This window comes from Centropristis striata, chromosome 9, assembly GCF_030273125.1.
Source record: "Centropristis striata isolate RG_2023a ecotype Rhode Island chromosome 9, C.striata_1.0, whole genome shotgun sequence".
NCBI lineage: Eukaryota > Metazoa > Chordata > Actinopteri > Perciformes > Serranidae > Centropristis > Centropristis striata.
In genome coordinates, this window is record NC_081525.1 from 38222932 (window position 1) to 38250106 (window position 27175).

At 37.6% G+C, this 27175-nt stretch overlaps 2 protein-coding genes across 2 annotated transcripts; one reads left to right on the forward strand and one right to left on the reverse strand.

The window, feature by feature from the left end:
- Positions 1 to 2756: 2756 nt before the first annotated feature.
- foxq2 (forkhead box Q2) lies at positions 2757 to 4329 on the reverse strand. The gene is made up of 2 exons (XM_059342020.1): positions 3856 to 4329; positions 2757 to 3183 (listed from the first exon to the last, which is right to left on the reverse strand). The coding sequence occupies exons 1-2, from the start codon at positions 4327 to 4329 to the stop codon at positions 2809 to 2811; spliced, it is 849 nt and encodes a 282-aa protein (XP_059198003.1). The 3' UTR covers positions 2757 to 2808.
- Positions 4330 to 7396: 3067 nt separating this feature from the next.
- pias4a (protein inhibitor of activated STAT, 4a) lies at positions 7397 to 26398 on the forward strand. Its single transcript, XM_059342005.1, has 11 exons — positions 7397 to 7444; positions 10287 to 10668; positions 10774 to 10858; positions 10963 to 11004; positions 11289 to 11379; positions 15649 to 15777; positions 18211 to 18316; positions 19325 to 19398; positions 19531 to 19691; positions 21742 to 21893; positions 23405 to 26398. Exons 1-11 carry the CDS (start codon positions 7418 to 7420, stop codon positions 23677 to 23679), a joined length of 1524 nt encoding a protein of 507 aa, XP_059197988.1. The 5' UTR covers positions 7397 to 7417; the 3' UTR covers positions 23680 to 26398.
- The last annotated feature ends 777 nt before the right edge of the window (positions 26399 to 27175 follow it).

Below are 27175 nucleotides of genomic sequence, written 5' to 3' on the forward strand. Positions count from 1 at the left end.
TATGGTAAATCTATTTAAGTTGCAAATACATATCATATATACAAAAAATGTTATCTGGACGATTGTGTGTGTGTGGAAGAGTTTTCCAAGTGTGTGAATTGCAAACTCCTGTGTGTGTGTGTGTGTGTGTGTGTGTGTGTGTGTGTGTGTGCAGCAAACATATGCAACCAAATTAAAGCCTTAAAGCTGGTGAATTGAAGAGGATTTGATGCAGAGTGCAATTCATGGGAATTAAGCAAATTAGGTCTCCAATTAGCTGCTGACATTGAATAGGAAGATTTGGCGAACAAAAATTAATTAGATGGATTTGTCATTGTTCTAATGAGCATAGCCAGAAAAAAACTGCTGTGTATTACGCCCTCTCTCTCTCTCTCTCTCTCTCTCTCTCTCTCTCTTTTAAGCTTTATCCTTCTGACGTATTGTTTGTCGGTTTAGAATCTAATTTCATGTCAAATACTGTCTTATTCAAATATTCAATAATTTGCAAATAAGAAGCCCACATGAGCAGAGACAAACAAACTTTAGAAAAGTCAATGTATGACCTAATCCTCTTAGGCTGGAGCACTGTGGATGTAAATGCCAACCTTTGCAAGTCAGAGAGGAATTTCACTATTGATGTGACAGCCGGACAGGTAAAAATTGACTCCTTTCTTATTATGGCAGTATTTTGGAGTCATCCTATAACTGAGCTGCACCTGATTTAGAGTTAGAGCGTGACCGAATTATTGGTCAGCCATTATTATTGGCTGATATTGGCCTATCACAGACATATCAGTATCTATTGGTATGAGAACCCTTTTTACCGAACATATAATGCAGAAAATGATGCTTGGGATGATTTAGAAATGGTGTTTATTTTATTTGTATTTATTCTTTCTTGAAATGGTCAACAACTGCCTAATACTGAACAGTACTGATGTTTATTTGGCTATTTATTTTACTTTTTTGTATTACTTTTCTCAGTTTTAATCTCTAGAATTGACCGACAATTTAATACATTGTGTGTATAAAGTATAATAATGTTAAATGATGCCTATTTTCATTACATCTTTAAAAAAAATCACTATATTGACCACCATATCAGTAATCTCTAAATTTTTCCCCTTTAAAATCTATATAGGTATTGGTCTCAAAAATTCCATATTGGTCAAGCCAGGACTGTTTCAGTCATTATTATCTAGATTTGCCTTTAAATTATGTGACTTTTGTCATTTTTAAGTATTCATTTTGACAGTCACTTTGTGTTAAATGTAAATATACAGTTCATTATTTCAGTTGCTGTATATTTCTAGTTCTTCTTAACAAATACACAAATACAAAGTCCCTAAAAAAGCCCTCCCACCTCTCTCCAATAAATCAGCGTCCCCTCCTCCCTCTCTTCCCTTTCCTCTGCTCCCTTCATCCCTGACCTCCCGTGGTCTCCCTCTTTTCTGCAGCAGCGGTTATGGATTACACTGTGTGATAAGCTTCCTATTTCTTGAAACTATTTGGGATTGCTCAGATTATCTGGCCTCATATCCCTGGGAGTCGGCTTTGGAAAGCCCGATTTTAGTCTCTTAAGGCAGAAGATTTTGCATCCCGACAGCTTTGAGTAATTAGCATCTAACGCCGGGTGGTATTTTAGCATTGGGCTCACTTTTAGTGCTATCTGCATGCACAACCACACACACACACATCATAACTCAGGCAGTGGAGAAAAAACATCACAAAGTGTTGAATTCAATATGATTTAATGAAATTATAACAAAACATTGTGTTTTTTGTTATTCTAAAAACATTCAGAATACAAATAAAAGAAGTGCAGAATAAGATTAATACATTTTATTATTGAACACAAAATCACTTTAGTTGCAGGATATAATATAACACTGTCCACTTCAATTTCAACATCATAATGGCTGTGTTGGAGACTAATTAAACTAGTCGTTTAACTACATTGTGCAGTAATTTGCTGGTACATTCATACTGTGAAACTTGTGTGCTGATTCAAGTACTTAAATTCCTTTGTTGACATTTTCTGTGTATAGTTAACTACTGAAAATACAAACAAATTTGAGCCATAAAATGAAAAGGTGGATTTTCAAAAAAAAAAAAAAAAAAAGTATTTACCTGTGAAAAATATTTGGCTATAGTATTAAATGTTTTTTATCTGAATTTGTAAAATTAGACTTTAATATATAAGTTGTCATGTAGTCCTAAGTATTAAAAGTAGCTTCCCCAATGCTGCATAATGATGCATTCATTAAGACAAATAAGACTCTAAAAGTTTTTCTTTCACTCCACAGTAATGCAGGGCCAGTACACAGTGGCGGTTCTACACAGGGGCCTCCAGGGGCCACTGCCCCTGTGAAGAAGCCTTTGGCCCCTGTGTCAAATTAATAATAAAATGATTGATTTATAACGATAAATGACGGAACAATTCTTACCTATTTTTTGTTCAAACAATATCTCATTGTACACAAAATGAACCAAGAATGTGTACATTGTATAATAGTTTAATTGTGCAATAAAAGCTAAATATAAAGATCATTCTCACTGTACTCTTTCAAAATAAAAAAAAGTAATTGTGCACAAAAATGAGAAATGTCATTGTCCTACAAAAATAGTTGTTATTGCTGTTAAGTCTAATTGTTCCAATGTTTTTATTAGTATCTTCCAAATATACTTAAATTAGATTTTTAAATAACCTAAAATAAAGGGTTTGAATGCTTAAATATCATCTTTGGCGTTTTTTAATGTGCCCCTCTGATTAAACACTGGCCCCCACAGTAAAACTGGTCTAGAACCGCCACTGCCAGTACAAACTAGTCATGGTGCAGAAGCATGCAGGCCCGGGTGGAACCCCACTTGGGGTTGCACACTGGACCATGGCCAGTAGAGTCTGGGTGCCAAGCAGGACAGAGGGTGTGTTTGGGCTGGAGGGCAGCACCAGTAGGTGGTTCTGTGGGTCCGGGCGAGGGCAGGGTGGTAGGGCAAGCTCAGGGAGTGAAGAGGAAGCTGTCCTGCTCCCCTGCGTACCCTCCGCCGCGCCCTCCTGCAGTGGTAGTCCCCGTTGGAAAAGTCCTGGTAGTTCGTTGGGTGAATCGCCCAGAAGTGGCCTTTCCCGTTGTCGCTGCGGCCCGCTTTGATGAAGCAGTCGTTCAGGGACAAGTTGTGGCGCACGCTGTTCCTCCAGTTTTTATCCTGTTGGTGCAAGAAAAGGAAAGAAAAACAGTTAGGCCAAAAACAGAACCTGAAAACTAAGTAAGAGGTAAACAACGGGCGTCCCCGATTGAAAATTAACGAGTGTTAAGTATCGCTGATCCTCCTCAGGATGTCACCTTGTCCTGTCGTTGGCAGGATGTGCCATAGCGTGTCAAGACTGGATATGATCGCTGTAAGACACAACACCCTCGGTTACCTTTTTAGCACGTCAAACCAGTGATCAACTTTAATCCAGTAGGCGACGTCCAATCTGTTGTAGCACCTGGTAAAGGCAGAGGCGGTTTGCGACCTAGCAACAGGATTACTTTATTTGTGAATTCGCCAACAACAAGATCATCTAGTGTCCCCGCGAGCACCTAATTGCCTAACCACTCAGACAGATTACTTGTGCCAAGTAGGTCGCTTCACTTGTAAAAATGGCTGCCATTATTTTTCAGCAATTGAATCGAGCACACAGAAGACTTTCGGCGAAGACGCGTTCTCGTTATATGTGTGGTGATCGATTCACCAGCAGCTGTGACGAGTTAACAGACATACATCCCAGAGAGAGATCCCCTGTATCGTAGTTTCACATTATCACCCAATCTTCTGACTTCTTTATCCTACATCTATGTTGATGTTTGAAGTAGAATAACACTGAGGTGAACATACCTTGCTCTTGAAGTAAGGGTAGTGGTCCATGATCCACTGGTAGATGTCACACAGCAGCAGTTTCTTCAGCTCTGACGCCAGGATTGCCTTGGAGATGAGTGCGATGTACGACTGGTTGGGTTTGTCTGCAGACTTCCCCGGACCGCTGCAGGTAGATGTGGTGGTGGTCACTTCCTCCTCCCCCTCCTCTTGTTTCTCTTCATCCCCCTCCTCTTCTTTGACTTTCCTTTCTTCAGTCTCTGCCTCTGACCTCTGTAGCCGCTTCTCCTGTGTCTCAGAGCGAATCCCCACCTCTTTGGGTTTAGGATTCTGATGATTTAGCATGTTGCTCGCCGTCTGCTCTGCTGTACGACTTCCTGTCGCTTCTTCCTTCGAACCTTTGACTCCTTTATTGAACAGAAGGTAGTCAATAGTGAAGCTCAGTCCCAGCCTTTCTCTGCCGCCGGTGCGGCTGCTTCTGTCCTCCATTGTCATCCCTGAATTAAGATATCTCAGACTCATTACAGAGGTTTAATTGGATCCAAACTGACTGTTGAATAAGAATCAGGTGATAAATGAAAAAGTCTCTCTCCCAGAAGTCCTCAGAGCTTTGTGTCTGAGTTTCACAGCATGGTTATTTTCTTTAAAGTGCAGGACCCTTCATAAACTAAACGCTTCAATGCCCCTCGCTTCTTTCGCTGAAGTCTTACTGTTGACAAGATCACAGATAAAGATGAGCCTCTCAACTGTTGTTAACCTTGACGCGCTCACAAGCTACACAATCTCAACCTGTGGAAATGACGTCAGGCTGTAAGACTAAATACGGCTACTTTGTTTAGCAGCAAATTTTAATTAAGTGTTTCCGCCTCTCTGATAAAGCTGATGATCAAAACCATTTCCCCAATTTCCAACAGCCTTTTTGCTCCTGTATCAAAGAGTTGTGCTTCTCGGTTGTGAAGGTGTCTCTATTTATATGACTGTGAATTTATCCCTCACAGAAAGGGGTAAAGAAGGCACAGGGGAGGTCCAGGTAGGGGGTCTGAATTGAGGCGGATTATTTTTATTAACCTAAGCAAATCTTTGTAATTACGGGAGATTAAACACTCAAGATTTAGTAAGACATGGTGTGCAGAGGATGGATGCTGTAGAATCAAAGGCCTTTTAGATACCAGTGTTATCCTGTTAAAGTTGTTTTGTCCACGGGATGCTGTCCAAAGAATTATTTCAATTACCTTGGAGCAGTAATTAATCGGTCAAGTTCAGTGTTTTGGGGACAAAACACATTTAGGCTAATTTATTTATTTTTTGGGAAAAAGCATGAACGTAGTGTGCAGACACTGTAACAGAACATTAACGCTTCATCCTTTATTTCATTTCTTATGAACAAAAAATGTACTCCTTTGTTATTAGCAATTTTCATATACAAAATAGTATACTAATAAGTAATTTAACTGCTTATGAGTGAGTTCAACAAACATAATCTTATACATCTTTTAAGATCTATCTAAGAGATCAAAATGAAATGCCTCTGCACTATTACATTGTGTTGTATTATATTGTGATCTTAAATTGTGTGTTATATATTTATTTCTGTCTAATCATTTCTTTTTTGGGAGAAATTGACATTTCCCTCAATTTGAGGTTACTTAATAGTGGTCTCTTATGATATGTCAGAACTCTTACTGACTTCATCTCTGTGTTTGATTAAACTTAACTTCTGAAATTTGTAATAAATATATATTTGTAAGAAAAAGTTATTTGTGCTTTGATTGTGATGTTTTAATGGCAACAATACATTTCAGTCCCTTTTTTCTGTGGTTTTAGCTGATATTATGTATACTTGTTTATGATGATTATGTTATTTTATAAAGGTCAAACATCCTGTGAATTACGCTTTTAAATGTTTACATAATTGCAAATTTTTATTTACACTTTATTTTGTATTTTCAGTATATTTTTGTCTTGAGATTTTAAACCAATTGAGTCCTCATGTATCCAAAAACTGCCTTTAAGTTCCCTATAAATAAGCTCAAAGTCATGTAAGGATTTAAAAACATTTTCATCATAGCATTGGTATTCTGTATCCTTTCGTGAAACTGTGTATGAAGTATTTAAATAGAAAATGCAATTTCTCATTTTCAGAGCTACACCAAATTGAAAATATATGTCTATTATTTCCATGTTTTGTATCTGTAAAGTCCCTTGGATCTGAAGTAAATAAAGATTTCATTTTAACTTTGTCTCCTTGCATGAGTTTATACTGACGGACTTGTTGATGGTGGAGATGTAGAGATTGAAACCCTCCTGCAGGGTAAAAATACTGGCCTACACCATTTCCCTGAGCTGTCATCACATTAGTGCAGTTAACAGTAACAGTATAGTTTCTGGACATATATCTGCTGTGCTCAATAGTTTGAGTGAGGGAGCTAATTAAATGACAGTCACGTCAAATTGTGGACCATATTGCCCTCTTCTGTTTAAATAATGGAACATGTAATGCATACACAGCAGAGCACAGCTGCCTTGATACAAGCTCTTTTGGTAAAGTAATTAGCTATATCAACTCATATGTAGGCGTATGTAGTATTTAATTTATAAAAAACAATATTAGAATTTAAAAAGTAAAGAAAAAATAAAGTATTGTAGAGAACAATGCTGTGATTTGGGTCTGTATTTTTAACTAAATTTAGTGGTGTTTGAAAATAACTCAAACCTGTATATCATATATACCATATATTATATTTATAAATCATAATTATAGGTGACCTTTTCTATTAAGCATTGTAGGGGCAAAACCAGCTGTTCTTTTGAATACACAGCATTGTTTTATTGACGTTTCATCCAAAGTAAAGCCAAAACAAAACACACCATGTTATTACATGATACTGCAATTCCTTCTATTGATTTTTGTGTTTTCATGAGGCTATTCTTTGCCACATATGTGGAACCTTTGGAAAAGCAGGGCTGGATCACCAGAGGGAGTTTTTAATAAATTTTATTTCCATTTTTGGTGAAAGCGTTACACCACATGGTGTTTGTTTTTGGACGAAGTTTGGCGGGTCTGTTCTCCGACGTTTAAGTGTGGTTTGTTAATTACTCGTTTTTAATTCAATCATGGACATATCTTAGACAAAGCATTAACTGCACATCTCGCGGCTGGACGCAGGACCTGAAACGGATTATTTTGCTCGGACGGGATTTGAACGCACCATGCGACCCGGTCCACTTGACACCCCATGCTTTTCATCCACGTTGAATGTAAACAGTTTTCAATACACACGTTCACAATATCTCGACACTATCAAACCGAAATATCGTGGGTATCAAAATGTTTTGACACGTGGTTTCATTAATGTGAACTGAGGCCTAATTTGGAAATGAGACCTGTCTCTTAGTGTTTTTAAAAAGTTGTACTGTAACTTTAAAACAAAGTGGTCCCGCCCATTTTCTATACTGCTCTTCGGGCGCTGGTAAAAGCCGCGCTGTGATTGGCTGAGAGCACCCATCCATCAAAGCAGGCTCTGCGCTTCATTGGTGGGAGACTAGCCGTCGTCTCTGACTCTCGCGGTACTGGTGCACGAAGATGGCGGCCGAACTGGTGGAAGCGATGGCAAGTAGAGCTTGGCTAGCTTTGGTTTGATGGGAGAAGGGCGCGGGAGTGCGGTTTGAAACTCACACCGGTCGTGTGGAAACCGGGGGCTTTGTGTGAATATAGTGAAAAGTCTGTACTCGTAGAAATGAGGTGTATTATATTCACGACAAAACCAAGTAGCTTGTGCTGCTAATGTAGCTAGCCTGCTAGGTTATGTTAACCAAGCAAGTGCGTTGGTTTAGCTAGCATCACGCTGGCTCCAAAGGAAACACAAAAATGAATGGTGTGACCATAAAAAACACTGTTTATTGCTAGCAAGCTCCCCGGCGCGTTGCTATTGGACGTTTATAGCCTCATAATGATTCTGTTTGTTTTTAGCCGGGTAGTTTATGAAGCTGTGCACCTGTCAAAACGTCCAGTTGCCCTGATTGAATGCCGACAGACCAGTCTGCAGAGAAGCTAGCCAGCCGAGGTTATATTGTTCAAGTGAGGCAGAGGAAATGGCAACGATCCTCAGTTTTATGGCTGCATTTTTGGCCATCAGAAGCACACAGGCGCGTTTTTGAGCAAATTTCATCCAGACCCAAAGCTGTTGTGCCACTGATGCACAACTGAACAATGTGAGACAAAACATGTCTGGGTTTTTGCAGTAACAACATCCCGTTTTTTGTCACGTTCACGCACTCTACGTTGCTGCTACCAGATAAATAAACATCCTTACAAATGTTTTGTCTCATGTGACCAGTCTTGCGATGATACTATTGTGTAGTGCAGCTAATCGAAACGTGGATCCATTGTGGCGAGTAAATGAAACCTTTGTGACAATAATTGGCACCAGATTGCACTGACCACACTTTCCTTCAGTGTAACGTTATATTCTTGTACATATATAAGCGTAAACACATTTTCTTATGATTGTTTTCCACTCAAAGTTTCATTGTCACTGCTGCACAAACGAGTTCGTCCTTAAATGACCATCGGTCAATGAAAAAAATACTTAACAGGGAATTTATCGATAAACGTGGTGTCCACCAGTAATAAAACACTTAAAGGTATATAGTGCATTTCACAGACCTTGGTGAGTTTTACATGTAAGGCATATTCTACCTCCATTGGACTGTAAACATACTTTGGTATACATGTAAACGTTGTGCAAGGAAAACTGCTCCCCATCTCTTCTTTAAATAAATATCCTACGTGCAGGTTTTGCTTTTTTAAAAATATTTCTTGGTGTGTGTATTTCTCTTTAATATGTTGATTTATAACTTTAAACTTAACTCAGGTGATCCTTTCCTTACTTTTTAGTCTAATGCTGTAGCTGGGCTTTCAGGTTTGCCTTAAATGACTGTTTGGGGTGTGTGTAACAGCTCAACAATAAGGATTGCCTGGAGCAAGTAAAATGCCATGTCGGGCTACTAAATATTGCAACAAGAGAATAAACTCATTGTTTTTTCCAGAGCTGATAATGGATGTAGTCAATCAGTCATTTGTCTCACTTCCTTCTCATCTCTGTTGAGTGTTGTGCGTAGTACCAGGATATTAAACACGACAGGACTTTGTTGTAATTAAATAACAGCTAATAAATAGAACTATGGGGACAAGGAAAGTTGACTTAAAAACATTAAGATTAAATCCTGTGTAACGGAGGTGCAGTAATTAATTTTAACTGCTGCTGCAGATTGAGGGTTTGTTCATTGGTACCACTTTTTTTTTCTTTGTAATGCAAGTGTTCAGAACAAGGAGCTGACTCCTTATTATATCCGACTAATGACGAGGCAGGTTCAAGCCTATGTAGGATTAAAGTGACTAAGGAGAGAAGCTAATTTTAGCTGGAATCAAGTAGTTTGAGACACTGTTATGTCATGTCAAATAGTGCATATAAGGTATTTGTAAATCATTTTGTAGAGACTGCCATGGACAAAATTTAATGGGCTTGTTTAAGCAGGAATGTCCACAAGGAATTTAATTATTGATTTATTTTGACAGAGCATGTTTAAGAAGTTGATACATTACTGGAGCAATTCATAGAATATTTGCACTGATGTGCTGGAAATAGGGCTTCATGATATGAGGAAAATGTGATATTAGAATAAATAAATCGTCATTAAACCTTACTTAGTTCTTCCTTTCTGCTGCTTAAATACAACATTGCTTCTTGAATAAGAAAACAATTACACTAATGGTTACATTTTGGAGTGCAGTTTTCTACTGATACTCTCTTTCAACTAACTGTAAAAAAAATCCCTGAGTGCAATATCGTGACTGTTTCTCCTAACTTGTGTTTCACTTCTAGTAGGGGTGTTAATCAGTTTTCCTCACGATCAATTATTCTATCAGTTTTTTGGACAACAATACAATATTTGCTAATATCACAAAGTCTTCAATTGCAAAATTTAAATACCTGTGATTGATATGAGACTATGTCATTAACCAATTTATCACTATTGGCTACATTTATATCGACTCACAAAAGGCAATTTAAACGTGATTTGACAATTTAATTACTGAGCTATTTCAGAGATTTGTCTAAAAGATGATTATCTATCGATATTTTCACTTTGCATTGAAAACACTGGATGGTTGATGTTAATGCAGATTGATGTATCGTGACACCCCTAACAGGTAGAGTGGTTTTGTTCTCACAGCAAGTGAAACCTTAGAAAATATGACTGCGAATACCTTTTGAAAAATTTTCAACCTGAATCGTTTAGCATTTCCATGAAATATCAATATGCTTTGGATTGAAACTTGGCTCTCAAAATGAGTCTGGATTTCTAAAGTCAGGGTTTTGTCACTCAGACGTTGTTGTCCCTTTTCTTTGTTTCTCATATTTTTGTCTTGTCCCTTTTTTTTCTTCTAGAACATGGTCAAAAGTTTCCGGGTCTCAGACCTGCAGACGCTGCTGGCCTCAATGGGCCGCAGCAAAAGTGGGTTGAAACAGGACCTGGTGGGGCGTGCGCTGAGACTAGTGCAGACTGAATACAGTCCAGAGCTTCTGAAGAATGTCAGGCAGCTCTACGAGTCGCGCTTCCCCAAAACATCTGGCTGGCTTGCAGCGCGGCGTCCAGAAGGCGTCCCAGTTGCCTACTCATCCCTCAGCTCCTCCCCCACTGCCACCTCTCAGGGCGCAGACTACCTCAACGGCATTTCCAAACCGATCCACACACCTGCAGCAGAGGTCAAGCTGGTGTCACTGCCCTTCTACCAAACTTTGGAGACACTGTTGCCACCAACAGAGCTAAGTGAGTGTATATAGCTTGATGTCTCTGAATCTTTTGTTTTGTAGAGACGTGAAGTCCACATACCATGCTGTGTTTGTGATTAATCTTCTCTTCACATATTTACAGTTCCCCAGAACAATGAGAAACTGCAGGACAGTCAATGCATATTTGAGTTAACACCGAACCAAGCAGACCAGATCAGAAATGCAGGGTAAGAAAATCAAAACTTTCTCCCCAGATCTACATTATTATATTAGCTTAGTTTACAAACTCTGTAGCTCATTTTCTAAAATTTGTATCTTTCTACTTTCTTAGTGAGCTTCGTCCAGGAATCAGATCAATCCAAGTGGTTCTTAGGTAAGTTTCCACTAATTCACACTGAAACTTAATAGATGTTTCACAATCATTTCCCCTGGATTTTGCTGGTTCTGCCAGCAAATGTGCTGTTAATCAAAATTTCTCTCATGGATGCTCGAAGGAAACAAATGGAATAGTGTAAAAAAAAATATTAAATTGAGTATCTGATTTATTTATATGAACATTCAGGTTCTGAAGTACTCAAAGACTGCTGCAGATTCAGCCGTGCTTCTATGCTACGCTATGATGCTAACCTTTCTCTCTCATATTCCTCTTTGTTGCAGAATCTGTTACACAGACTCCATCGGTATCCAGGAGGACCAGTATCCTCCCAACATTGCGGTCAAAGTCAACCAGTCCTACTGTCATGTGCCGGTGAGTTGATTGACTCTGAGACAAGCCATAGAGTTCAAATATGATGAAAGCCTGGCTGCTGTTCTGCTCTTCTTACATCATTTCCTCATTCATTCCTGTAAGCCATTTATTTTTCTATACAACCAACAAGTCACTACTAGATAGTAAGAGATCGCTAGACGCTTTAATTATCCTAGAGCGGAATATGTAACCAAGTGCAGATAAGTCTTTCACAAACTTAGGAACACTGTAATGGAGTATGTGCTAATGGAGGTGGTGCAAATTATTAAAAAAGTAATGAGAAAGTAAAAACACTGCTAGAATGCTTATCACTATTGATAATATAAAGGAACAAATGAGTTTGACTGACTGCAATTGCAGACTGTATATAGGGCTAACAAACTGTTCAAGAAATTACTGGGGAATATGCAAATACAAGATAAATATATATGCAAATTTATATGCAATTTGTGAAAAAACGGCCAGCAAAGCCATTATCTGACTGGGATACAGTAGTCTGGGTGTCGGTGGCAAATTTACTTCCTGGTCATTGCCAAACTAGCATGATAATGTATTGTACTGATGAATTAACCAACTTAATGCAGGTGGATGTTGAATAAGGCATAGAAAATACTATCCAGGTACAGATAGTGTCTTGGTTAACCAGCCTAAAGGCATCAACTCACTGGCAAGACTTCAGTAGAAAAACTCTCCAGCTGGCAGTCTCACTGTTCAAACTGTTCATGTGCTGGTGGGAAGCTAGAACGTCCAACACAAGCATTTGCTGCATTGTTGTGCTCTCGAGGTGTGTAGTCAGAGAATCGAGCCAGAAAGACCACAGTCAAATGAATGTTGTGAAAACAAAAATGGGAATTTGGTTGCTTTTGCATTTAAAAGGTTGCTGTTTACAACTTAACTCAAGTTTTGGGTGTTTGTTGTAATATCACAGTATTCCCAACTGAACCTTCATGAAGGTAATTTGCATTAATATTTGCTTTGTGGTATATACACATTCAAATAAATAGTAAAACAAAGTAAACTGAACAGCAGGCAAAGGCAACTTTCATAATAATAATCCCTTTGGCAAACGCGTCTTTAAGTGACATTTGGCTCGACATTTCTTTTGCTTTTCCCATGAGATAGAGGACATTGATCTTAACTACCTACATTCTTGATATTTCAAGACATGCTTGCAGCTAAGGTGGTGGAGCAAATTTGCTTGACACCAAAAAAACCTCCAAACAGACACGGCTCTTCTTTTGTTCTTCTGTGTCACCATGTTCTAGTAGTTCTACAGCTTCGATTTTGGAACTTTCAATTTCTGTCCTTCTCCATCTTCACTGTAATGTAACGCCACTAAAGATTTTCACTCACCAGGCTGTGCACGCTGCCTGTTTCCAGGCAGAAGTGCAACATTGAAAAGGGTCCCCTAATACAGTAGTTCTCAACCTTTTTGAGTCACAACCCCCAATTTAACATGCATGTTGTCCGCGACCCCCGCTCACTGAACACAATCTCACACGCACAGTTCAGATCACCCAAAAAAATAAACAAAATGACCAAGAAGACACTAAATGACCAAAAAAAGAAAAAAAAATACCAAAAAAAGACACTAAATGACAAAAAAAGAAAAAAAAAATACAAAAAAAGACACAAAATGACTAAAAAAAAAAGACACAAAATGACTAAAAAAAGACACTAAATTACCAAAAAAAGGAAACAAAATTACCAAAAAAGACACAAATTGACCAGAAAATGATCAAAAAAATACACAAAATGACCAAAAAATACACAAAATGATAAAAAACACACAAAATGACCAAAACAAAGACATTAAGTGACAAAAAGGACTAAAACACATGAACATTTTAACTCAATGGAGACAGAGCTGACTTCCAAAATGATTTGACGACCCCCAGAAATCATCTCACGACCCCAATTGGGGTCCCGACCCCAAGGTTGAGAATAGCTGCCCTAATACAGTGGTGTGTGTCACCGCGTTCCGAACTTTATGTTAGCAAATACACCAGTATGGCGGTATATTAAAAAATTCATATCATAACAAAAATATACACTGGTATTCGGTGTGAACCGGCACACCGCCCAGTGCTAGTTTGGGCTTCAAAATTAAATGTAGGAACAGTGAGAGATTATTTTAAATTTCTACAGTTTAGCAATATTACTGAGTAGCAGGAACAAAGATGATGTAGATGCATAAAAGTTAGGACAACACTGGTGTTACAAATAACAAGAAATCTGAAATATTGCCAAGCAGGCACATCAAACTCGCTGTGTGAATCCGGCACGTGATGAGTGAAATCTGACTCCTGGTACTCTGTGCTCTAACTCTGCTGCTGCTGTACGGAGCTCACACTTTCACTTTACAAATTACATGTTTTGCATTTGATGAATGTGGGCGCTGGTGTGAACTTAACTAAATGTTTGTTTATTTTTCAATGTAGAAAATAAAGCAAAACAACACTAGGGGCAGTGTATGACATTCTGTAATAATGGTAACACTAACTACCACTGCAAGCCTAATATACAGATAAGACATTCATTTTGGTTTTGATTCTATATGTTTTTGTAGTAAACCACCCAAAGTTGGAATACAACAAATAGCCAGTAGGAAAGCTGTAAAAGAAGTGCATCCAGCAAGATTAAATATTGTAGATGCATTTAAAATATGGAAAGACTGGCTTTGTCTTTGTGTCTATAATGGCCAAAGTATTGGACAATAGATAGATAGATAGATAGATAGATATACTTTATTTATCCCAAGCTGGGAAATTACAGTGTAGCAGCAACATTAGACAATACACACAGAGACAATAACAACACAATTAAATAAAAAGAACAACCTAGGCATACTTCAAGCAATAAAATATAAAAATACAATAAAATGTAATGTAAAAATAAAGTGTCTAAAGAAGGAGTATGTATTAAGGAGTAGAATTCCAGTGCAGAATAAATATTAATATGCAGTATAAAAAGTATAAAATGCTTACTTATGATTAGCTGGGTATCTGTTGTTGAATAGAACCAAAGACATCTTTAACATAGACTGAAGTAAAAAGGGGTTTCCTGAGTCACCCTAGTTCTCTTACTCACTTATAATTTGCGGTGTCGTAACAGTGGCATATAATCAACTATTAGACTAAGAGGTTTCTTGGTTGGAACGCTTTAGATCTACATAAGTAGATAAATACACAGAAGCATATACAGAGGAGAACACCAAAACACTTTGGGAGTGACTCTCATTTAACATTCATGTGCGACTTGCTCTGAGCTTAGCGCACCTTCAGTTATGAACAAAGAGGAGAGCTGAGCTACTTCCATTTTGGCTTTTTTAACTTTTGTTCTCGTCTTTTCACTTTTCTAATTCTGCACCTCACAGTGACTGTACAACTAACACTATCAAGAACACAACAACAAATTAGTCTTTTGAGATTTATAGTATCTTAAGCCTTCAAAGGGATCGATTAAAGTACATAAAAGCATTTTGATTAAGATTATATTTTGCATATCTTGCATAACAAATTTTAACAACCGGGTGTTTTCATAAATGATAAATTATTAATGTATTTGTTTATGTAATCTATTTATTTTCAAAAACATTTTTTTTTGTAAATACAGTACAGGCCAAAAGTTTGGACACACCTTCTCATTCAATGTTTTTCCTTTATTTTCATGACTATTTACATTGTAAATTCATCAAAACTATTAATGAACACATGTGGAATTATGTACTTAACAAAAAAGTGTGAAATAACTGAAAACATGTCTTATATTCTAGTAAGCAAAGGGTGGTTACTTTGAGGAATCTAAAATACAAGACATGTTTTCAGTTATTTCACACTTTTTTTATTTTATTTCACAAGTACATAATTCCATATGTGTTCATTCATAGGTTTGATGCCTTCAGTGAGAATCTACAATGTAAATAGTCATGAAAATAAAGAAAAACGCATTGAATGAGAAGGTGTGTCCAAACTTTTGGCCTGTACTGTATGTATTATTTAAATATGTATGTTTAGGGGGGAAAAAACGTGTTAATTGAGTAGTGGAGAAGGTTTAAATTAGCATATTATGCTTCATCCTACTCCTTTTTGGACATGTTGCGTTCACATTACAGCTTTTGTTTTGACTATTGCTATTTTTTTTGTTTTGATTATTCTCATTGGATGTATTTGTTTTTGAGTTTACTTTGTTGTGTTACTTGCACATGTTGGAAATAAAAGCTGAACTGAACTAATGTTTTGATATTTGTGTGTGTCTTTGTGCTTACAGGGCTATTACCCCTCTAATAAGCCTGGTGTTGAGCCCCGTCGTCCTTGTCGTCCTGTAAACATCACTCCCTGGTTGCATCTCTCCAATGTCACCAACAGAGTCACCATCACTTGGGGAAACTTCGGCAAGGTTAGTCTCATGCTGAATCTCATATTTTGGCATAGCTCAGGGTCAGGGTGGTGGACCAATACAAGCTGGGACATGCTGTTCTTTCTTCTTGTGTCTCACTGGTCCCTCTCAGTCGTACATAGTGTAACTCAAAAAGAAAGCTCCTGAGTGTGAAGAGCTAAACTGCTTTTACTAATGTTCATCCAGATAAGCAGCTGTGAGGCTGTCTTACTCCCGTTAGCACACTTTTCTTTTGTGAAAACTGATTAGGGATGAGTAATGTGAAAGTTGAAATTTAACACAATAACAACCTTTTTTGTATGCAATTGTCCCTTTGCGTTAATGTATATTTTTTAATGCTCTGATCATGATGTCCTGTGGAAAGCCTGCACTATATTTACCTGACAGCCGAATAGCTCTGTGATAAGAAAACATAACCTGCACCAAAACTTTTATGCAGCTGTTGTATGACATTTTGAACAGTCCACTGTGTGTAGTATAAACACCACGACCAATGTAGACATACACTACTGGTCAAAAGTTTTAGAACACACCAACTTTTCCAGAATTTAATTGAAAACGATGCAGTTTAATGTCTCAGTGTACTCTGAAATTAATGCACATTTGCAACATTTAAAATTCTTTATTGAGCATGATAGTGTTTTGAAAGTAAAAAAAAGATTCAAAATCACATTTTATGTTGGACTAAAGGACTAAAAAAAAGACACAAAATGACTAAAAAAAGAAACAAAATTACCAAAAAAGACACAAAATGACAAAAAATGACCAAAAAAAGACACAAAATGACAAAAAAAGACATGAAAAGGATTAAAAAATGGACAAAATAGCCCAAGACTCCATAGAGTTAAGTTGTTAACCCATTTCTTGTTCCCTGAAAAAGGCCTACTTGTATAATTCTGAATTGTACATTATTTTTCAGTTTTGGTTAAGCTTACCTTTTTTTATTTACCTCTGGCAGTTCACCACTTACCTTTGGACCCTTTCAAGCTGTTCATTTGACTTGAACTGCTTGAATTTCAATAAAAGAACTGGAAAAATTGGTGTGTTCTAAAACTTTTGACCGGGAGTGTATATGGCCAATATAATACATTTTTGAGCTAGAATGACAACATACACGCCGACACTGATCGACATGAGATATAGCTAAAATGGCCTATATAATTCTGTTGACTCATATGTCAGTCCTGTTCTACCTTTTTTTCGCAACTTGGTGGAAATACTGCAGATTTAAACCAAGAGAAGCAGCTTTAAAAGTGTGGTGCACTTGAGAAAAGTTGCTGATTTATAGGCAAACTAACCATTTTTTTGGTTTGTTTGAAGTGAAACATGGGAATACAGAATTGATTGCTCAACATACTTAATCAATGCTTGTCCATAACCTTGTGTTCACCCACTAGTGGGGTTGTGTGGAAATTCAGTCCATCAAATTCTTATGTTTTGTTAAGCATTAGAGGCATATTTGCACTAAAGCTTAAAATGCCTTTAATGTACTTCTGGTGTTCAGGGATTTATAAGAACTTGCTGTGTAAGGTTTTCCTAAGATGTGTGACTTTAGTAATTGGCCTATATAATGTAAGAGAATATCTTAAACACAGTTGTATAATTAGGAGAGTTCCAGAGGATAGATTTGCCTTTAATTCTTCCTCCAACATCAGCTGGGAATGGTGAATCTAAGTAGTTTCTCTTTTATCATAATATACACTACCGGTCAAAAGTTTTAGAACACACCAACTTTTCTAGAATTTAATTGAAAATGATGCAGTTTAATGTCTCAGTGTACTCTGAAATTAATGCACATTTGCAACATTTAAAATTCTTGATTGAGCATGATAGTGTTTTGAAAGTAAAAAAAAGATTCAAAATCACATTTAATGTTGGACTAAAAAAGACACAAAATGACCAAAAAAAAGACACAAAATGACTAAAAAAAGACACAAAATGACCAAAAAAAGACACAAAATGACCAAAAAAAGACACAAAATGACTAAAAAAAGACACAAAATGACCAAAAAAGACATAAAATGACTTACAAAGACATTAAAAGAATTCAAAAATGGACAAAATAGCCCGAGACTCCATAGAGTTAAGTTGTTAACCCATTTCTTGTTCCCTGAAAAAGGCCTACTTGTATAATTCTAAAATGTACATTATTTTTCAGTTTTGGTTAAGCTTACCTTTTTTTTATTTACCTCTGGCAGTTCACCACTTACCTTTGTACCCTTTCAATCTGTTCATTTGACTTGAACTGCTTGATTTTCAATAAAAAAATGGAAAAATTGGGGTGTTCTAAAACTTTTGACCGGTAGTGTACATCTTGTCTGTTTGTTTCTGTTTTAAGTGATTTTGAGGATCACTCTGTATCTGCATATGCTCTGTATTAGATCAGTAATCTTTTGAAATAAATGCTCACAACCTGTGCTTCTGTGTTTCCAGCGGTACTCGGTGGCGGTGTATTTAGTGAGGGTTTTCTCTGCAGCGGACCTCTTCAGTCAACTCAAACTCTGCTCTGTTGAGAGTGCAGAACGCTGTCGTGAACGCAGTAAGTGTTGCCTTTTTCTACACTGCCTAATTTATTTTGCTACTGTATAAGGAAGTCATTGATTTTAACTTTTTGTTGGCACGTTTTGATAAAATTCTCGACCTTTTATACTTAACCTTATGAGAGCTCGGGTGCTTTTACTTAGTGGTGTCACTGGTGTACCTAAACCTCTCAAAATTGTTTATTATAAAAAGGAAAACAAGATACAGTACAGGCCAAAAGTTTGGACACACCTTCTCATTCAATGCGTTTCCTTTATTTTCATGACTATTTACATTGTAGATTCATCAAAACTATTAATGAACACATGTGGAATTATGTACTTAACAAAAAAGTGTGAAATAACTCAAAACATGTCTTATATTCTAGTAAGCAAAGGGTGGTTACTTTGAGGAATCTAAAATACAAGACATGTTTTCAGTTATTTCACACTTTTTTGTTAAGTACATAATTCCATATGTGTTCATTCATAGTTTTGATGCCTTCAGTGAGAATCTACAATGTAAATAGTCATGAAAATAAAGAAAAACGCATTGAATGAGAAGGTGTGTCCAAACTTTTGGCCTGTACTGTATGGCATAACTATTTACAACATAAAGGTCAAGCTTTTTGCTGGTGGGCAGTTGTGTTCTTAAGAGGTTAATTTCACATAAAAATATTGTCTGATACACTCTTGTGACACTTGATGCTTAGACTTAGACTTAGACTTTCTTTATTGTCATTGCACAAAAAACACAACAGTGAATCTGTCAACGAAATATCGTTGCTTGGCTTCCGCAGTACACATAACACAGAACTGGTGAGCAGAACCTGTTAATAAATACATACTGTGGACTGTCACAATAAATATATCTATATAAATATATATAAAAACTTGTATAAAAATAAAAATAAAGGTGTCCAATATGTACATGAATTATTGCACCCTCAAAGTTAGCAGCAGTGTCTGAATTATTGCACAGATGATTAGTTTCACTTATGCTATTTTGTCCACCATTTTATTTATAGTCCAGGACAAACTACGTTTTGACCCAGAGAGTGAAATTGCGACCACAGGCCTCCGGGTTTCACTCATCTGTCCAGTGAGTATACTTTGATACTGCTACGTCACTTTCCTGCCCATTTTCTGTTTCACACTGGTCAGTTTAATAATGTTTGTCCCACTATCAAGATTCTTGATTCCTTCAACATGCCTCTTTCCTTCCTCTTCCCAGCTGGTGAAGATGCGACTTGGCGTGCCATGTCGAGTTTTAACTTGTGCCCATCTCCAGTGTTTCGACGCGGTCTTCTTCCTGCAGATGAATGAGAAGAAGCCCACGTGGACTTGTCCCGTCTGTGACAAGCCCGCTCCCTTTGAGCTGCTCGCTATTGATGGGTAAGGAGACAGAAGCACGCTCTTACATGTCCCACTCCTGCAGCATCATCCTCCCCTCCAATAAATTGCGAAAATGTACACTTAAGTGGAATTCTAGCTATCTGTGTGTTGAGGCCAGCTCGGGGAAAGTTATCTAAGCTGCACGGATGTCAAGGCTTTGAATGTCTTGCATGTCATGAGAGGTTTAGTATCGTTTGTGATTTGTTTTTTTACCCCTGCTGTGAGGTTATATTCCAAAATGAGGCTTTAAATTGGCTTGTTTGTTGACTCTTTGATCTTGTTGATTTAACAAGGATATAGTTTAGAGCTGCTCACTGAACAGAATCTCCACGCACATTTCAGATCATACAAACTCAGTTGATACGACATATTTTGGACAAATAATTAAGCAGACAACAACTAAAAACAGTCAGCTTCAAGCCGGAGACTCCTTGTTAAGTAATAACTTGCTACTTTGGCATTTGTCAGAAAAGACACAAAATTACCCAAAAAAGAAGCAAAAATGACCAAAGAAGACACAAAATTACCAAAAAAACACACTAAATGGCCCAAAAAAGAAACAAAATGACCAAAAAAAGACACAAAATTATTTAAAAAAAAGACATTAAATGACCCAAAAAGACTAAAACACATTAACACATGAACACTTTAACACAGTGGAGACAGAGCTGACTTCCAAAATAATTTGGCGACCCCCAGAAATCATCTCGCGACCCCAATTGGGGTCGGGACCCCAAGGTTGAGAATAGCTGGTTTAGAGAACTATGAAATCGTGGACCTTGATGCTTTATTTATTTTTACAGTACTCATTGCTGCAACTGACTTTAACTACAGGCATTTGTAATCAACAAGTGCAAAATGCATATCTATAATCGGTCTGCAGTGTTTTATTAATAAGGGCAGCATTTGAACATGTTTCATCTTTTCATGAATCATGATAAAGTAATTTCATTTGCAAATGTGTGGACGTGTAATTTCCTGCACTTTCTAACTGTCACAGGCACACCCTTACTTTCAAAAAAGGCTGAGTATTGTGTTACACTTTGGCTTTGAAGTACATTTGCATTCCTTAAATTAAGCTTCTGTGAAAGTCCCCTTTTCAGCTCTTTTCTCTAGGTTTCATTTTCAGCAGCCTAATTACTAAATGTTTATCAAGTGGTGTTTTGAGTTTAATGCATCTTCAGTCGATGCTAAATAAGCAAGGTTCATTTTATTTTTTCTTCTTTGGGCGTAATTTGTTTGATATCCTGTTACAATGTTACAATTTCATTGAGAAGATGCTTTTTATCAAGTGTGACGTACATCTGAGACTTCATACAACACATTCAACCTAATGAGAATGGATAAGGTTTATGGTTATATAGCACATACACTACTGGTCAAAAGTTTTAGAACACACCAACTTTTCCAGAATTTAATTGAAAATGATGCAGTTTAATAGTGTAATATGATGCAGTTTAATAGTGTTTTGAAAGTTAAAAAAAGATTCAAAATCACATTTTATGTTGGACTAAAGGGCTAAAAAAAGACACAAAATGACCAAAAAAAGACACAAAATGACAAAAAAAGAAACCAAAAGACACAAAATGACCAAAAAAAGACACAAAATGACTTACAAAGACATGAAAAGAATTCAAAAATGGACAAAATAGCCCAAGACTCCATAGAGTTAAGTTGTTAACACATTTCTTGTTCCCTGAAAAAGGCCTACTTGTATAATTCTGAAATGTACATTATCTTTCAGTTTTTGTTAACCTTACCTTTTTTTCTGTTCATTTGACTTGAACCGCTTGAATTTCAATAAAAAACTGGGGTGCTCTAAAACTTTTGACCGGTAGTGTACATAACATATACTCGTGGCAGAAAAGTAATTTGAGTATTTAGAATGACGGGCGTGATCTGCTGGCTGCCGAAAAGGACAAAAACTAAGAAATGAATCTCATGCAGACCATAAGACCTGAGGCAAGGCACCCGCAGCTGAGTATTCCCTTCCTTTTCTAGTGTGAAATCTGTTTGGTGAGACGACTCTAACCAGCAGTGTGTGTTTCAGGCTGCTATCTGAGATCCTGAAAGAGACGAGTGAGGACATCGAGGAGATCGAGTACTTAACCGACGGCTCTTGGCGACCCATCAGAGATGAGAAGGAGAGGGACAGAGAAAGAGAACGCAGCAGCACACCAGAATATCCTGTTGTTGATATATGTAAGTATCATACCCAGTCAGTCTAACCCAGGGGTGTCAAACTCAAATACACAATGGGCCAAAATTTAAAACTTGAATAAAATCGCGGGCCAACATTGAACAAATAAACCTTTTAATATATACCAAACATGTTTTGCTTTAACATTAAATATGGAACCAGCAACGCTTATAAACATACAATATATAACTAAATAGTGCAGACATGCAAAATCAAATTTCAAATAAAAAACACATCAGTGTCATTAATTTATTAAATAAAAATTAAATAAAAATCATATGCCTCTTTTCTATTTGCATCCTTCTGATTTAAATATCAAAATAAACTTTTTCAACAGGTTCATACATTTAAAAATAAAATAACAATAATAAATCTAGTATTAGCGGTAAATGCGCCGTATAATACCGGAAGGTCAGCTTTTATAGTACAATAATAATATAATAATTTGGTATTGCCTCGCGGGCCAAATAAAATTACACTGCGGGCCAAATTTGGCCCACGGGCCAGAGTTTGACACCCCTGGTCTAACCTCTTGTTCTCAATGTGTTGGTTTAATAATATACAGTACAGGCCAAAAGTTTGGACACACCTTCTCATTCAATGCGTTTCCTTTATTTTCATGACTATTGACATTGTAAATTCATCAAAACTATTAATGAACACATGTGGAATTATGTACTTAACAAAAAAGTGTGAAATAACTGAAAACATGTCTTATATTCTAGTAAGCAAAGGATGGCTACTTTGAGGAATCTAAAATACAAGACATGTTTTCAGTTATTTCACACTTTTTTTGTTAAGTACATAATTCCATATGCGTTCATTCATAGTTTTGATGCCTTCAGTGAGAATCTACAATGTAAATAGTCATGAAAATAAAGAAAAACGCATTGAATGAGAAGGTGTGTGTCCAAACTTTTGGCCTGTACTGTAAACTATCAATAATTTTGAATATAAGTTCAATTAGATGTCAGTCTTTTAAATAAATCAGAATTTCTTTTCACGTATAAGACAAAACAGTTCTTTTCTACCGTGTGACTCAAATGTAGTCTAATTTCAACATTTTTCGGTGAACATTTTTAAATTGGTTGACGTCTACTGTCATTCGTGTCAGACTAGTGGCTTTGTGTACAGCTCATTTCGGGGCCGCTAAAATTTGTTTGTGTAAATCTTTTTTGTAATCGGTTTTAACACTCCTCTTCTCGTTGGCTTTTAACACCACGTAGAGTGTTGATTTTATGATTTTATGATTTTTTTGTTTTTATTGTATTCATGCATATTTTATTTTGTGCGGGCAGTACATTTTATTTTATTTATTTTTATCCCTTTTTTAATTTATTTTATCTTATTGCATCTTGCTGTTCTATTGTTTACTGCATCTCTTTGTATTGTGTTATGTATTTATTGTTTGTGCAGCACTTTGGAAACCTTGTGTTTGCTAAAATTGTTGCTATTGCTATATAAATAAAGGGGATTGGATTGGATTGGATTAACACTGCTTTTATGTCTGCAGGCATTCCTGAGGCAAACGGTCATTCTCCGGCCCACAGCAGCACCAGTTTGACGGGCAAATCCGGAAGCGGTTCGGTGGGGGCGGCAGGAGTCACAGGAGCAGCTGCTGCGGCGCCGGGAGGAGGCGCAGTGGTTGATCTGACTCTTGACTCCTCCTCTGAGGAGGAAGGGGGCGGGGCAGGAGGAGACAGTGAGGACACAGAGGACAGCGCCGACAGTCCTACCCCAAAGAGGGGCCGATACAACTACGACAAGGACCTGGTCACTGCCTACTGACCCCACAGCTCTGTCCCCTCATAGACTGACACACACACAGAGACAGAGAGGCAGGGGGCTCAAAGGACAGGAACACAGTAATCCACTAGATGCAACGACCCCCTCTTATGCCCATACAGAGGCCAGAGCCCTTTTAGCAGCTCTGGTTTATATCCAGTCAAAACAAACACACACTCAGACATGCACTGTCAATGAATCTTCAATCTAGAGTGATTAGGATTCCTCTTTGTACTGTACACCACTGGAAGCAACTCTTTAACTGTTTTTGGCCAACCGTCACCTTGCAGTGAATATCTGTACCGTCCCGCCTCGACTCGAGACCGAATGGATCGTGCACCCCACCACCACCCCTCTTCCTCCTCTTTTCTCCAGACTATTTCCTCTCTACCGCCTAATCTCTCTTTATATTTGACTTGGAACTGCAGGCTCTTTTAGCCGTGGGCGTTCGATGTGTGCATCTCTGATTTTTGTCACTTTTGTGATGAACAGGCAAGTTAAAAAAAAAAATAACGGAGGCTCCTCGGTAGTTTTTGGTAAAAAAGGTCAAAAACAACTAATGGAAAAGAGCATGAAAAATTTAAGGCAAAGCTATCTGGAGTGTGATGCAAATTTAAACCCGTTGTGTTTATTTCTTTGTTCAGAGAATGAATTCAAAGCTTGAAAGGGTTTTTTCAGGAATTTATCCTTTTTAATTATGAAAGAGCAAAACACAATACTGGCCTCAATGTGTGATGCTTTCCATTTTTATTTTGTCCTTAGCTAAAGAGAACCTACCTCAGTCATAAAAACTTAACAGACTGACCAGAGAGTAGCTTAGAGAGAGGCAGAGGACGGAAGAATTGACGAGTCTTTCTGAAACCAATTTTACACTGGAGATTTTGTTTTTCCTGCATCTTTCTTTAATTTTTTTTTTAATTATTATTCCATCGTTCCATGCAGCTCTGTTCCCTCTGCAGCAGCACAATATTGTTGAAGGGCGAGATAGTTTGTGCATAGCCAATCTAACTGTAGGTGTCAGTGGTGCAAAAAGTTGTGGGTGGATCTGTGCCACGCAGTAACTCATAACTACTGCAGTTACTGCGCTGTGACAGGAAATATTGGGCGTGATATATCAGCATTGCATATTGACAAATTTCATCAAAATGACTGTGTGGCAGCTGTGCCAAAGCAGATCTGTTTTAAGAATTCACTGACAGGAAAGCGTTGTGAGATTTTGGTGCCTTTTTTTTTTTTTTGGGTTGAGTGATGAAGTTTTGATCCTGTTGTTTTAAGGCTAGCTGAGCTGGCCAGCAAGATGAGACCCCAGTCTGAGAGCAGGTGTTTTATTTCTTTGAGGATTTCTTTAGATGTAGGAGAATGGGCAGAACAGAGAAATGTCATACAATCTGTGTTAAAGGACGGTTATTAGAATATAGAAATCAGAAGTGCTGTCATCCCCCCTCACACACACACACACACACACACAGCCATTTTGATGTCCTTCTCTGAAAGTATATTTATTTAAGTGCTTCACAATTTCTTGTTCTGCACAGTTTGCAGAAAGCGGGACACCTCTGCTGCTGTAGTTTGAGTGTTGAGTTATAATTGGTCCGGGCTAATGGCTGTGCTGTTGTTGAACACTCCTTTTCTTTCCCTCTGAATGAATCCAACCTGGGTCAAAGCGCCATTCAGAGTACTTTGCTACGGCGGGTTCAACGCGTCTGACGCAACGAAACTTAATGAAGTGTCAATAAGTGCAACCCCACCACGCTTAAAGTCATTGATTGGATTACAAATGGTCTTGTCTGGAACAAGTGGAGCTGCTTCAACCAACAATCCCCTCGGCCTCCTTTCAATGTAGATAAGGTCACATCTATTTGCTGGAATAGAATTGGACTTTAATTGCTACATGCTGTAGGCTTACAACTAATATTCCTCTGCACCTGCACTAGTGTTGTCAGTATGTGACGGCTTGCTCCTCAGAAGGATAACGGGCTGCATGAGCAGGCTTTAGGTTTCGTCTGCAGGAAGGTCATCCGTGTTTGCTTGAAGGAGAGAAAAGATGTTGCTAGAGCTGTTTGCACTTTCATCTGACACTTCATCCCAAGTTTAAGGCTTATTTATTTCAAAGCCATCATGTAGTGACTATTAATTAAGACCCCTGATCATTGTGATCAGTTCTCAGAATCAGAAAATGTGAAACTAGAAAAAGTGACTGGGATGAGCTCTGCATTGTATGTTTCCCTCTCTCATCATCCCTTTTTTGTTACCGTTCGATTAGCCAGAATCTATTTTTATTTTGCCTTGTTCATAAGCACAGAGAAATTACATTTACACATCGATCCAGCGACTCACTGTTGCAATCCTCCGATAAGGCTGATTATTGAAAATGATAGGTTAAAGTTAAATCTGGTCTTCCATGTTCTCCTTGTTTTGACACGTTGACATAGTTTACAGAATCAATATACTGTTGAAAAATGTTTGATAATCCACACGAAATTGATTGATGGCACTCAGTCTGTCCCTGCAATGGATATTCTATATAAGGCGCTTTGAAGCAAAAATAATGTAAAGAACTCTAATACCTGTCTTTAACTAGGCAATTTGTATTTGTAAGTAACTGGTATACATATTAAAAAGACATTTGTTGATAGGTATAGAAGGTCATTTATTGAACGGATCCCCTAAACTTTTTCTTTGCCTTCTGGTTAAAGATAAGAGGCGGTGCAGGTTGCTTCTGTGGAACTGAGCCAGATAACATTTGCAGGTTGTTTGAGAGCTGGAGAGAGCCGAGGGTCTGGTCTTTTTGTAGTGGAATCTCTTCTTCTTATAATAATGCATAAGGTAGCATGGGCAGAGGCTTACAATCCATTATGTAAATGTTTTGTTTGTTGTGTTTTTTTATATGTTCATATTAAAAGACAATAAAATTTAAATAATATTTTATTAAGCCTTGAATCGCCTCCAGTTGTTCCTATAGGCAAACAGACAATAAAAAGCTGTCAAGGGCAGCAGCAGCACCTGAAGCTGATGCCACACTGGGAGGACTGGGAGGACTGGTTATGGTGGCGATTGTTATGTCCTGTACCAAAATGCTCAGATCTGGGGACACATTTGATGCCTGTTGAGAATAAAACTGTAAAAATTTCAAATGATCATATTCTAACAGCTGTTATTGACGTGTGGAATTAATTAAAATCAGTTCTTAAATAAAACAAAAACGTGTGCCGTCGTTTTATTTTGAAAATATAGTCTGTATGTATCCAGGCAGACAGCCGCTGTTAACGACCGGATCCACAGGGACAGATACATCACATCTCATTTCCAGCGTTGATGTCTGCAGGTGCTCCTAAAACAGTCTGTCTGATAGAAATTTAGTCTTCTGTGAAATTGAGTCACTAAAAATCTTCCTGGGGTCTTAATTACATTGAAGTCGTCTGGGGGGGATATGTGCCCTTGTTAGACAGGATACAGGAATCTGACAGGAAATAAGCAGAGTATGATGAGTGATGCAAGC